The 14099-nt window shown below is 39.8% G+C and overlaps 1 protein-coding gene across 6 annotated transcripts in view; it reads right to left on the bottom strand.

Annotated features, from left to right (window-relative positions):
• obsl1b (obscurin like cytoskeletal adaptor 1b) overlaps positions 1–14099 on the bottom strand; it is a 93979-nt gene that overhangs the window by 62766 nt on the left and 17114 nt on the right. For all 6 annotated transcript variants that reach the window (XM_029703574.1, XM_029703576.1, XM_029703575.1 and 3 more), the window contains 10 exons: positions 11844–12119; positions 10541–10816; positions 9658–9933; positions 9078–9353; positions 8123–8407; positions 7263–7538; positions 6739–7011; positions 6299–6574; positions 5823–6098; positions 5409–5684 (listed from right to left, as the gene is read on the bottom strand). In XM_029703574.1, coding sequence (XP_029559434.1) covers positions 5409–5684; positions 5823–6098; positions 6299–6574; positions 6739–7011; positions 7263–7538; positions 8123–8407; positions 9078–9353; positions 9658–9933; positions 10541–10816; positions 11844–12119 — 2766 coding nt within the window. The remainder of the gene's footprint in view (positions 1–5408; positions 5685–5822; positions 6099–6298; positions 6575–6738; positions 7012–7262; positions 7539–8122; positions 8408–9077; positions 9354–9657; positions 9934–10540; positions 10817–11843; positions 12120–14099) is intronic.

Consider the following 14099-nt stretch of genomic DNA (forward strand, 5'->3'; position numbering starts at 1 on the left):
TTTGAAGTCGGAAGTTTACATGCACTTAGGTTGGAGTCATTAAAAATCGTTTTTCAACCACTCCCCAAATGTCTTGTTAACAAACTATAGTTTTGGCATGTCGGTTAGGACTTACAAAGTTATCTACTTTATGCATGACATAAGTCATTTTTCCAACAATTTTTTACAGACAGATTATATCACTTATAATTCAACGTATCACAATTCCAGTCGGTCAGAAGCTTACGTACACTAAGTTCACAGTGCCTTTAAACAGTTTGGAAAAATCTGATAGGCTAATTGACTTAATTTGAGTCAATTGGAGGTGTACCTGTGGATGTATTTCAAGGCCTATCTTCAAATTCAGTGCCTCTTTGCTTGACATCAGAGAAAATCAAAAGAAATCAGCCAAGACCTCAGGAAAAAATTGTAGACCTCCACAAGTCTAGTTCATCCTTGGGAGCAATCCAAACGCCTGACGGTACCACGTTCATGTGTACAAACAAAAGTATGCAAGTATAAACACCATGGACAATGCAGCCATCATACAGCTCAGGAAGGAGATGCGTTCTGTCTCCTAGAGATGAACGTACTTTGGTGCAAAAAGTGCAAATCAATCCCAGAACAACAGCAAAGGACCTTGTGAAGATGCTGGAGGAAACAGGTACAAAAGTATCTATATCCACAGTAAAAGGAGTCCTATATCAACATAACCTGATAGGCCGCTCAGCAAGGAAGAAGTCACTGCTCCAAAACCGCCATAAAAAAGCCAGACTACGGTTTGCAACTGCACATGGGGACAAAGATCGTACTTTTTGGAGAAATGTCCTCTGGTCTGATGAAACAATAATATAACTGTTTGGCCATAATGACCATCATTATGTTTGGAGGAAAAAGGGGGAGGCTTGCAAGCCAAAGAACAACATCCCAACCGTGAAGCACGTGGGTGAAGCGCAACATAGCTTCAGCGTGTAAATCAGCTAGAAAGATGTGTCGGCATCGATTAATTGTCTCTGGCCCCCTCCCAGTTAGGGGGAGTGATGAGCTCTACAGCAGAGTCTCACAACTCAATCGCTGGATGAAAACTGTTTTCTGCCCCTCCCAAAAGATAGAATTTGTAGATAATTGGCCCTCTTTCTGGGACTCACCCACAAACAGGACCAAGCCTGGCCTGTTGAGGAGTGACGGACTCCATCCTAGCTGGAGGGGTGCTCTCATCTTATCTACGAACATAGACAGGGCTCTAACTCCTCTAGCTCCACAATGAAATAGGGTACAGGCCAGGCAGCAGGCTGTTAGCCAGCCTGCTAGTTTAGTGGAGTCTGCCACTAGCACAGTCAGTGTAGTCAGCTCAGCTTTCCCCATTGAGACCGTGTCTGTGCCTCGATCTAGGTTGGGCAAAATTAAAGATGGCGGTGTTCGCTTTAGCAATCTCACTAGTATAAAGACCTCCTCCATTCCTGCCATTATTGAAAGAGATTGTGATACCTCACATCTCAAAATTGGGTTACTTAATGTTAGATCCCTCACTTCCAAGGCAGCTATAGTCAATGAACTAATCACTGATCATAATCTTGATGTGATTGGCCTGACTGAAACATGGCTTAAGCCTGATGAATTTACTGTGTTAAATGAGGCCTCACCCCCTGGTTACACTAGTGACCATACCCCCCGTGCATCCGGCAAAGGCGGAGGTGTTGCTAACATTTATGATAGCAAATTTCAATTTACAAAAAAAAAAACAATGACGTTTTCGTCTTTTGAGCTTCTAGTCATGAAATCTATGCAGCCTACTCAATCACTTTTTATAGCTACTGTTTACAGGCCTCCTGGGCCATATGCAGTGTTCCTCACTGAGTTCCCTGAATTCCTATCGGATCTTGTAGTCATAGCAGATAATATTCAAATTTTTGATGACTTTAACATTCACATGGAAAAGTCCACAGACCCACTCCAAAAGGCTTTCGGAGCCATCATCGACTCAGTGGGTTTTGTCCAACATGTCTCTGGACCTACTCACTGCCACAGTCATACTCTGGACCTAGTTTTGTCCCATGGAATAAATGTTGTGGATCTTAATGTTTTTCCTCATAATCCTGGATTATCGGACCACCATTTTATTGCGTTTGCAATTGCAACAAATAATCTGCTCAGACCCCAACCAAGGAGCATTAAAAGTCGTGCTATAAATTCTCAGACAACCCAAAGATTCCTTGATGCCCTTCCAGACTCCCTCTGCCTACCCAAGGACGTCAGAGGACAAAAATCAGTTAACCACCTAACCGAGGAACTCAATTTAACCTTGTGCAATACCCTAGATGCAGTTGCACCCCTAAAAACAAAAAACATCTGTCATAAGAAACTAGCTCTCTTGTATACAGAAAATACACGAGCTCTGAAGCAAGCTTCCAGAAAATTGGAACGGAAATGGCGCCACACCAAACTGGAAGTCTTCCGATTAGCTTGGGAAGACAGTACCATGCAGTATCGAAGAGCCCTCACTGCTGCTCGATCATCCTATTTTTCCAACTTAATTGAGGAAAATAAGAACAATCCAAAATTTATTTTTGATACTGTCGCAAAGCTAACTAAAAAGCAGCATTCGCAAATGGAGGATGGCTTTCACTTCAGCAGTAATACATTTATGAACTTCTTTGAGGAAAAGATTATGATCATTAGAAAGCAAATTACGGACTCCTCTTTAAATATGCGTATTCCTCCAAAGCTCCATTGTCCTGAGTCTGCACAACTCTGCCAGGACCTAGGATCAAGGGAGATAGTAAGGTGTTTTAGCACTATATCTCTTGACACAATGATGAAAATAATCATGGCCTCTAAACCCTCAAGCTGCATACTGGACCCTATTCCAACTAAACTACTGAAAGAGCTGCTTCCTGTGCTTGGCCCTCCTATGTTGAACATAATAAACGGCTCTCTATCCACCGGATGTGTACCAAGCTCACGAAAAGTGGCAGTAATAAAGCCTCTCTTGAAAAAGCCGAATCTTGACCCAGAAATTATAAAAAACTATCGGCCTATATCGAATCTTCCATTCCTCTCAAAAAAAATTGAAAAAGCTGTTGCGCAGCAACTCACTGCCTTCCTGAAGACAAACAATGTATACGAAACGCTTCAGTCTGGTTTTAGACCCCATCATAGCACTGAGACTGCACTTGTGAAGGTGGTAAATGACCTTTTAATGACGTCAGACCGAGGCTCTGCATCTGTCCTTGTGCTCCTAGATCTTAGTGCTGCTTTTGATAAAATCGATCACCACATTCTTTTGGAGAGATTGGAAACCCAAATTGGTCTACATGGACAAGTTCTGGCCTGGTTTAGATCTTATCTGTCGGAAAGATATCAGTTTGTCTCTGTGAATGGTTTGTCCTCTGACAAATCAACTGTAAATTTCGGTGTTCCTCAAGGTTCCGTTTTAGGACCACTATTGTTTTCACTATATATTTTACCTCTTGGGGATGTCATTCGAAAACATAATGTTAAATTTCACTGCTATGCGGACGACACACAGCTGTACATTTCAATGAAAAATGGTGAAGCCCCAAAATTGCCCTCGCTAGAAGCCTGTGTTTCAGACATAAAGAAGTGGATGGCTGCAAACTTTCTACTTCTAAACTCGGACAAAACAGAGATGCTTGCTCTAGGTCCCAAGAAACAAAGAGATCTTCTGTTGAATCTGACAATTAATCTTGATGGTTGTACAGTCGTCTCAAATAAAACTGTGAAGGACCTCGGCGTTACTCTGGACCCTGATCTCTCTTTTGAAGAACATATCAAAACTGTTTCAAGGACAGTTTCTACGTAACATTGAAAAATCAGAAACTTTCTGTCCAAAAATGATGCAGAAAAATTAATCCATGCTTTTGTTACTTCTAGGCTGGACTACTGCAATGCTCTACTTTCTGGCTAGCCGGATAAAGCAATAAACAAACTTCAGTTAGTGCTAAATACAGCTGCTAGAATCCTGACTAGAACCAAAACATTTTTGGCCTTTCTAGGGAGTTTTTCCTAGGGAGTTTTTCCTAGCCACCGTGCTTCTTTCACATGCATTGCTTGCTGTTTGGGGTTTTAGGCTGGGTTTCTGTACAGCACTTTGAGATATCAGCTGATGTACGAAGGGCTATATAAATACATTTGATTTGATTTGATTTGGAAGCATCATCTTGTGGGGGTGCTTTGCTGCAGGAGGGACTGGTGCACTTCACAAAATAGATGGCATCATGAGGTAGGAAAATGATGTGGATGTATTGAAGCAACATCTCAAGACATCAGTCAGGAAGTTAAAGCTTGGTCGCAAATGGGTCTTCCAAATGGACAATGACCCCAAGCATACTTCCAAAGTTGTGGCAAAATGGCTTAAGGACAACAAAGTCAAGGTATTGGAGTGGCCATCACAAAGCCCTGACCTCAATCCTATAGAACATTTGTGGGCAGAACTTAAAAAGTGTGTGTGAGCAAGGAGGCCTACACACCTGACTCAGTTACACCAGCTCTGTCAGGAGGAATGAGCTAAAATTCACCCAACTTATTGTGGGAAGCTTGTGGAAGGCTACCTGAAACATTTGACCCAAGTTAAACAATTTAAAGGCAATGCTACCAAATACTAATTGAGTGTATGTAAACTTCTGACCCGATGGGAATGTGATGAAAGAAATAAAAGCTGAAAGAAATAATTCTCTCTACTTTTATTCTGACATTTCACATTCTTAAAATAAAGTGGTGATCCTAGCTGACCTAAGACAGGGCATTTTTATAGGATTAAATGTCAGGAATTGTGAAAAACTGACATTTAACTTAAATGTATTTGGCTAAGGTGTATGTAAACCTCCGACTTCAACTGTATATGGGGGATTGGAAATGATGCAGACAATTACATTGATCGAAGCTACAATCTATCTGTAATATTAAAGCTGATCTACCCCCTAAATTAAAAAATGAAATTAAAAAATAAATATCCGCGGCTCTCAGACAAAACCGTCAGGAAGTTAATAGGCTTTACAAGGACTGATTCATTAAGCAAATTGCCTTGATAAAACAATTCAAATAAACAGATCTGGGACTTTACACTTTTAACCCACTATGAGCAGGCAAAAGTCCCCCTTGCTTTCTTATAGTTAGTAAAAATTATGCACACCAGATGATGGCGGTAATACTTGTCTTCCGCTATCTTTTTCACTACAAAACATAGAAATGTGCTGTTTTCACATATGTTGATGTTGGATTGGTGCTGGAGATGATGAACATGAAGTTTACATGTTTTTTTTATTTCTCTGTTAACTAACACCAACATGCAATGCTTCATGAAGCCTTCATTAACCTTTCGTAAGGACTATATAGACACTTCAGAAATGATTTAGAATGGGACGTTACATAAACAAGATAGCATGAACCTACGAAACAAGAATATGTACCTTTCACGGTGATACAGAACACCATCTTATCATCTCCGGCATCACAGGTGTACTCTCCAGAGTCGTCGATCTCAGCATTTAAAACCACCAGTGAACGGAAAACACCCCGCTCCTCACTACAGTAGCGCTCATTGTCATCAATTTTTTTGTTGTCTTTGTACCAGACGACCATGCAGTTGGCTCTTGAAAGCTCACACCCTAAGACAATGTCATCTGATGTGAAGAACTGCTTTTGAGTATTCACATCATTTTTGCCCAGGATCTTTACAGGTGTCTCTGAGAATGAAAACAGCAAGAAAGCAAGTGAAAGGTACTTTAATGGGCATCTGTATAAGAGTAACATGAACAGTGACAAAGCAAGTGAAAGCTACTGTATGGACTAACATGAATATGTGATTCAATTTATATATCTACCTTTTATCTTGACCTGGAAGTCCATCACATCATCCTTGGCGTCACAGACATATTGCCCAGCATCCTCCAATGTCATGGAGTGGATGGTTAATTGCCGCATGACACCATCCTCAATAACGGTGACATTGCTGCTCTCTTCCATTTCCTCCCCATTCTTCTTCCAGCTTACCGCAGCATTTGATCTGGACACCTCACAGTCAAGAACCAAAGAATCTCCAACAAACATCTCGACCCGACTTGCCATCTTTCTTGGGCGCACAAAACGGACAGGAGGATCTGTGCATAAAAAATAATCACTTAAAAATTAAGCATCTCTTCAGCAGTAAAGGGGTTTCTTCTTGTGACATATTATGCAATCTGCACCAGCAACAGATCACTAAGGCACCATTAATCATTCAACACTCATAAGTAATCTGTCTGTTTCTACTTTGGATATCAAGTGCCGTTGAAAAAAATATAATAGTAGACATCTGTACCTGCAATGTTGACAAAGAACGTCATGTTGTCATCAGCCGTATCGCACACATATTCGGCTGAATCTTTGACTGTGGTCTCAGGTATAATGAGTCTCCTGTAGACCCCATCCACCTCTAAGATGAGGTTGTCATTTTCCTCCACCTCAAGCCCGTCCCTATACCAGCGCACCACAGCATTGGGCCTTGAGATCTCACAGCTCAACACCATCCTCTCAGATGTTTGCTGGCAGAGCTCCATTTGCGACTGGCTTGGAGATATAATTTGTACTGGAGGCTCTAGAAAAAGACAGCACCAACAATCCATCAAGACATGCAGTATGACCAAAACACTTATTGTTTGAGTAAATAGTGATCTCATGTGACAGAGAAAGCCAGTTACTACAGCAAGCATTGTGAACCTGCATGAAAACAAGATGTTATGCTCTTGTTGCTCCCCTTACCTGTTATGCTGAGATTAAAGAATATTGAATCATCAGCCGTGTCACAGACATATTCGCCAGAGTCTTCAACTCCACTACAAAGAATCTTCAGTCGCCTGTAAGGGCCCTCAATCTTAAGTTTAATGTTTTCGCTTTCTTGCAACTTTTGCCCATCCTTGAACCAGTTTACGACACCATTTAGACGTGAGAGTTCACAGCTGAGAATGATCTCCTCTGGCACATGCCGATCAAGGTGGACATCTTCTTTAGGGTATACAATCATCACTGGTGGCTCTGTAGATGACACGGAGTTATGTGAGTGAGAACATCACAGCAAGCATGGCATCTCAGTATCACAAGTCATAGCATAGTCTTCAAAGTGCAATTCACAATTGCCAAATGCTTGTTTTACGGTTTGTCACATAGCTTATGAATGCAGTATGCCACTAGATTATGAATCATTCACAAAAATGATATTCTGTAGGCTTGATTTGATGTTGTACTTCATTCAAAGTAAGAATGAAATGTTCTTGCTAAGTCATTACCTCGTATGTTAACCTTGAACATTAAAGCTCTGTCTCCGGCACGACATGTGTATGTTCCAGAGTCTGACAGCTGAGCTGACTGGATGGTCAGCATCCTAACAGTGCAATCTGCTTGTACAGAAACGTTGTCACTAGACTGCGTTTCAACCCCATCTTTGTACCACTGGACAATGGCATCAACCCTGGAAACCTCACAGGACATAACAAGACGATCTTGTTCCACAACACTTTTGAAGAGGTCTTCCTCAGGGATATCAACAAACGTCACCGGAGGTGCTGCAGAAAACAATACAAATGGTTCAGTGGAGTGAAATAACAAAAGAAGTCTTATTAGATGTAAAAGGCCTGCTTTGTGCAGGTTAAACATGCATTGACTTCAAGCATTGACGATGATGCATTGACTTCAAGCATTGCCGAGGATTGCCTGGATAGTTCTAGGGAAGTCTGCATCCACTGTTGAAGCAAAGATAAATGGTTAATTAAAGCTGTGCAAGGATGTACTGTAGTGCAATTAAGTCATTGGGGAAATGGCAGATCACGGTACATGCTTTTTTTCTCCTCCGATGGCCTCTTCAGGTGTTTAGCCTTTAATGAAAAGTATCAAAATATCTCATGAATGGCAACAAGAGATGACAAAAGGGAAAAAACTATTATGATGACCATAGCACAGTTTAAGAACACAAATGGCTCCTACGTTATGTGTTTATAAGGGTAGATGCATAAGTAACTCCTAAAAGCAAAACTCAATGAACATGTCCAATGTCCAATGATTGCGTGCTCTGAAAAGGAAATTTTTATCTGCAACATGAATTTATTAGTCACGCCGAACTTGACATTAACGGAAAAGCTTTACATGTCACCTTTCACATCCACATAGAATTCGCTGATATCATCTGCTGTTTTACAACTGTACACCCCAGAGCTTGAAAATGTGGCTGATTGGATAACCAGGGTCCTCATGGTGCCCTCTGATTGGATGTGTATTCCATATTGTGGGAGGAGCTTTATTCCATCCTTGTACCAGCAGATCTGTCCACTGGGGTCTGAGAGCTCACATTGCAGTACAATAGGACAGCCTGCTTCAATGGACGTGTTCCTCTCAACCTCTGGGGCAGCTGAGAACCTCACTGGTGGAGCTATAGGTGCTTTAATTAATTTAAAGAAATATATTCAATGGCGGTATCATTCTAACATTAACATGTACATACAAAAGCAATTTGAATAAGTACATCTGAAGATGTATGATATTATGTGGCTACCATCCTGGCTACTTGTTAAGGGTTGTCTAGATACTAAAAAGAGGGCACAATTGATTCATTGTTGTGTCTAGAGTCACCAGAGTTGAAGTTATTGCTTTAACAAATTTCTTTTTTGTAAATATCATGAGATGATTTGAAGGAGATAGGGGTACTTCACTCATCACAGGAGGTTAGACACTTGAAAGCTGAAGCTATTAGATGCACTGCTTTGAGCATAGCTGTCCAATTTGTACCTGGAAAGATATTGCTTTTCCGAGAGTATTTAGTCGTAAATCTCACAGATCCTTTGAATTAAATTAATTAATTTAATTCCATGCAATCAAAATCAGCATTTCTCTTAATCGAATCTGCTACTAGAAATAGTATCAAGCATCCACTTTTCTACTGTCTATATCACATAACTAACTCTTCCAAAGGACGCTTAGGCCTACTAATGACTGATGGAATTTAAAAGAAGACATGATGTTCAATACAAACTGACAGCTTGCACGCATTACGAAGCATTAATCAACATATTAGTTAGTGATTTTGACCAAACTCAAAATTCTTAGATCACCTGCAACATCCACCTTGAATGCTATGCAGTCATCTAAAGCCTCACAGCTGTACACCCCAGAGTGACTGAGCTCTGCTGATTGGAGGATCACAGCCCTCAAAGCGCCCTCTGATTGGATGTCGACTCCATTCTCTGGGAGGAGCTTTGTTCCATCCTTGTACCAGAACACCTGGGCAGTTGGATCTGAGAGCTCACATTGTAGAACAATGGGGCAGCCTGCTTCAATGAACTTGTTCCTCACAACTTCTGGAAGTGCTGAAAACCTCACGGGAAGAGCTATGGGGTTTTCAAAGCATTTAGGAAAAATATTTAACCAAACACGAAATGCACCTGTTTCAAAGTGCTGATTCTTGTTCTATGATAAATTAAAAAGCTATGGGTACCTTTAAAACCTACTGTAGATGCCAGTTTTTCAGGGATACACTCATTATTACAAAGATATATACTGTATCACAACTATTAGTTACAATACAAAAACGGAATGAAATGGATATTACTATTGGTTCTTTGTAAGTCATATAGAACATGTGCTACACCCATAAAAAGCTGTTAAAAAGGGAGTTATAGAGAGGAAAATCACCTTGAACATCCACCTTGAATGTCATGGCATCGTCAGCAAGACTACAGCAGTAGAGCCCAGAGTCAGAGAGCTCCGCAGAGTGAATTACTAGTCTCTTCACATTGGCTTCACTTTGGATATCGAGGCCAGTTTTGGGAAATAGTTTCATTTCATCTTTAGACCAGCAGACCTGGGCTAGAGGATCTGAGAGCTCACACTGCAGTACAATGGGAGTGCCAATTTCTACGGACTTGTTCCTCTCCATTGGTGAAAGTGGCATGATCTTCTGTGACGGAGCTAAAGGGTATGAATATGTGTGGGGAGAAAATGGTATGGCTTTGAAGTTGCAAGACAATTGTATTAAGTCTTGTGCACACCGGTTGCATCAAACTGTATGTGTTCTGGCGGAAGTCCATTTATTTCAATGGAAGGCAATCCGCAACTGCTTCGAGTCATCTGCCGGACAAGGTTGCGGTGCATAGCTCTGCACACAGAGGATTTTACCAACTTGCTTTGCGGTACGGTATCAGACACGTAAGTAGATAAACCACCGAAAAAGTTGCTAATGTATAGCGCGATTCTTTTTGTTATGTTGTGGCGCATGGACTGAGAAGACTACGTAAAATGTACTGTACGGCAATGTAATGATGCAACCTGTGTGCACGTGACGTTAGACTACTTCATTGATTAAAAAACACATATTGATCTAGCGGTGCTAAAGTTCAAGTAGTTGTGGAAGGAAAGTAGTAGTTAATGTCCTCCCAGACCATCAAATATAAGCACACATTAGATACTGTAAGAGTTAAGGAAAATATTGCAATAAACAAACAGTGGCTACACCAATGAGGATATAAGCATAAGCTCCTGTTATGTGTTGTGTAGCTAAAAAATAGCTGCAAATCACCTTTGATCTCCACTTTAAATGTGATGGTATCACCGGCTGTTGAGCACTCATATGTTCCACCATGTGATATTTCAGCTGATTGGATGAGTAGTGTCCTTTTGATGCCATCTGACTGGATGTCCATTCCACTTTGAGATAGGAGCTTTGCTCCATCCTTGTACCAGTACACCTGGGCAGTTGGATCTGAGACCTCACATTGTAGTACAATGGGGCAGCCATCTTCAATGAACTTGTTCCTTTCAGCTTCTGGAAGTGCTGAGAACCTCACAGGTGGAGCTATGGGTGTCAATGATCATAAAGGGGATCGCAATGTTAATTTTCTTACATGTTTTTAAATGATTCAAAGATTTTTCAAGATATGCAACACATGTATTTCATTATGAGGGAAGAAACTGCAAACACACCAAACTGATTGAGACCTGGCTCAAATGACAGAAAAACATTCTGTCTGGCATCTAGTTATCAAAGATAAGACACAAAGCAGGAACAAACAAGAACAGAAGAGCAGAGAGTGCAAGAGTCAAGGAATGTGCAATCTCAAAGCCGCTAAAGGTTTACACAGAATAACATGAAGAACAAGAGACAGGCAAGTGAGGGAACAAATTACAAAGTGTCTTCATAAGAATGAAGGAGGATAAAAGTAATTTGTTAAACAAAAGATAAAGGTAATTGTTTAAATAAAAGATGAGTCAAGATGTAGTAAGTAGGCACCAGGGCATAATTCACATTCATATTAATGGGTACTTATAGCATGGTTTGGCATTTGCAATATCCCCTTTACACCAAATTGTAAGTTATGAACTAGTACACTAATCTCAATAGCCAAATAGGTATAAACAAATTATTCTCAAATGTTGCCCATTGGGTCGTCACTACCTTATTTATATCTGCATATTCGGTCACCATATTACTTGAACATATTGTCATCTTAGTAATGGTTGTGTTTTCATGTGATTGTTTAGCCTTCATAGAAGACTATCCACTAATTGTGTGGCTGAAATAAGTGCCCCATCATCAAGGCTATCTGTAACATGATTAAGTTTGGCTTTGACCAGTTAGGGCAGTATACAGACTAGAGATCTGTGCACTTAACTTTCATGTTAATTATTAATTGTGAGTTATGCATGCAGATCTCAGGTGTGAGTATCTACTGTATAAGCTCAACAAACAATGGAAACAGACCAGTGATATCTTTTCTGTTAGATACTCTGCCAAGCAACACCAAACCCCACCAGCCATCAGTTAGTTACCACTGCAGAACATGATTGGTTGATTTTTAATTTATAGATAGTTTTAACATCACCTTTTACTTCCACAGTGAATTGGAGGCCATCCTCCATTGTCTCGCAACGGTACACTCCAGAGTGAGACAGCTCTGCTGATTGGATAACTAGAGTCCTCATAGTTCCATCTGATTGGATGTCTACTCCACTTTGGGTTAGGAGCTTTGTTCCGTTCTTGTACCAGTACACCTTGGTTGTAGGATCTGAGAGCTCACATTGCAGTACAATGGGGTAGCCTGATTTGATGTACTTTTTCTTGTCAGCTTCAGAAATTGCTGAAAACTTCGGAGGTGGAGCTACAGGATTTAATATGAAGAACATTTGGGTTATTGAACAGGTAATGTAGGCTTATCACCTGAAATCATCTGCAACATTCTCTACTGAATATTCATTGACTTGTTTCATATATCGAGAAATCTGAAGGAAAAACTGAAATGTGTGATATAACGCCTACAAAACACTGTCACAAGCATGACAGACTTAATACCTGTTGTAACATTCCACCACCAATTATATCTGATTTAAAGCAGGATTGGGCTAAATTCAGAATGCATTATTTTAACCATCAAGTTGACACTGAGGCCTTCAAAAATAAGCCAAACAAATAAAATTGTTGGTGGAAAAATAATTGGTTATTCTAACACTAAGGTTAAAAGAGTATTTGAACATTGTTTCCAGAGAAAAGTTATATTCTTTGGCATCTGGAAGTGGGACCTGTCAGATTCAATAAACAAATGTTATATGACTGAGTGGAATTTATTTGAATTGCACCAGAGAGGAAAAGAGTAAAAAGAGAGAGGGTTTAAATCCTCCTAAAATCTGTCCACATGAAGCAGATCATTAATTATTAAGCAAGTGAGTAGTTTTTGTATGGCGGAGTCAAGATAAAAACAAATTGTTATTTTGATATGTAAGGCTTATTTGATATGTAATAGAAGTTTCGTAATGATTAGGTTGTTATGAGTGTACTGATATATATAAGTGGGATGCACATGACATTAACATGACTTAAATGTCAACACCCCTTATTGAATATTCAAAAAGTATTCAAATAACGAGATGTATCCACCAATCCAAAGAGAGGACAGGAGCTTGACAGCCCGCCGTTCCACTCTGAGGACATCGACATAGGCAACTCGTCATTATATCCAGTATCTCCGATTGCACCGAATTACATTTTACATTCCTGTCATTCAAACTCAAATTCTACATCCAGTAAGGTGTCCAATTCAATTACAATTTCAACTCATGAGTTGTATAGTAGTCAATTCCAAAATTCTTAATTGAATGAAATCACAATGATTAGCAAAAATTCAGTCAATGATCCTCAATGATCCAGATTTTATGGGACTCGTTAAAGGTTGTATTACAAACAATGCAACTGCATTCACATCTGGGCTGAATAAATCAATTGAATAAAACAATAAAACTGAATAAAACAATTAAAGAAAATTTCAGAATTGGAGAAGTTGTTAGCACTTTTTCAGACCAGGTAGCGACTACTCTTATCAAAGTCAAGACAGAACTAAATCTACTGGTAACATAGACAGCAGAATTTGCCATCCATCGAATTAGACGCAACCATTAATTCCAATTAGCAGATATTGCAAGTATTGAATCTGAATCAGGTGAATTACTATCAAAACAAAAAAATATATAATAACTATTTTTTTTTATCCTGAACCAACACTTGCACTTGACTCCCCCATCCCACTCCCTTCTAGCTCTGACTTTGCTGATAGCTACTTTATTGAGGAAAAGTGTACTTACTATGCCTGTGATACATGGTTGTCCCACCTACAGTAGCTATCTTAAGATGAATGCACTGACTGTAAGTCACTCTGTATAAGAGCGTCTGCTAAATGACTAAAATGTCAAATGTAAATGTAGAACCAAAATGAATCAACCAATTTAAATGTAGAACCAAAATTCATCAAAGATTATCCACTATATCAAAGATTATCCACTTCATCAAAGATTATCTACTATATTGAATTGTACACCTCGTATTGTAAATAAATTGATTGAGTAATTGATTGATTAATTTAAACAATTATAAGTACTCCTCTTCTTTCAACTGAGGAAGCTGGCTTGCTGGGAGCCCACATCGCTCTCCATGAACTCAAAAGGGCATTGGATAACATGAATACAGGCAAATCACCTGGTTGTGCTGGTATTCCTCCTGAGGTCTATTTAACATGTTGGAACCAATTAGGTCCACTATTAATTGAAATTATTTACACAGCTATTCACAAAGGTTAATTTGGAAGGCATGT

The sequence above is a fragment of the Salmo trutta genome, chromosome 20 (assembly GCF_901001165.1).
Source record: "Salmo trutta chromosome 20, fSalTru1.1, whole genome shotgun sequence".
NCBI lineage: Eukaryota > Metazoa > Chordata > Actinopteri > Salmoniformes > Salmonidae > Salmo > Salmo trutta.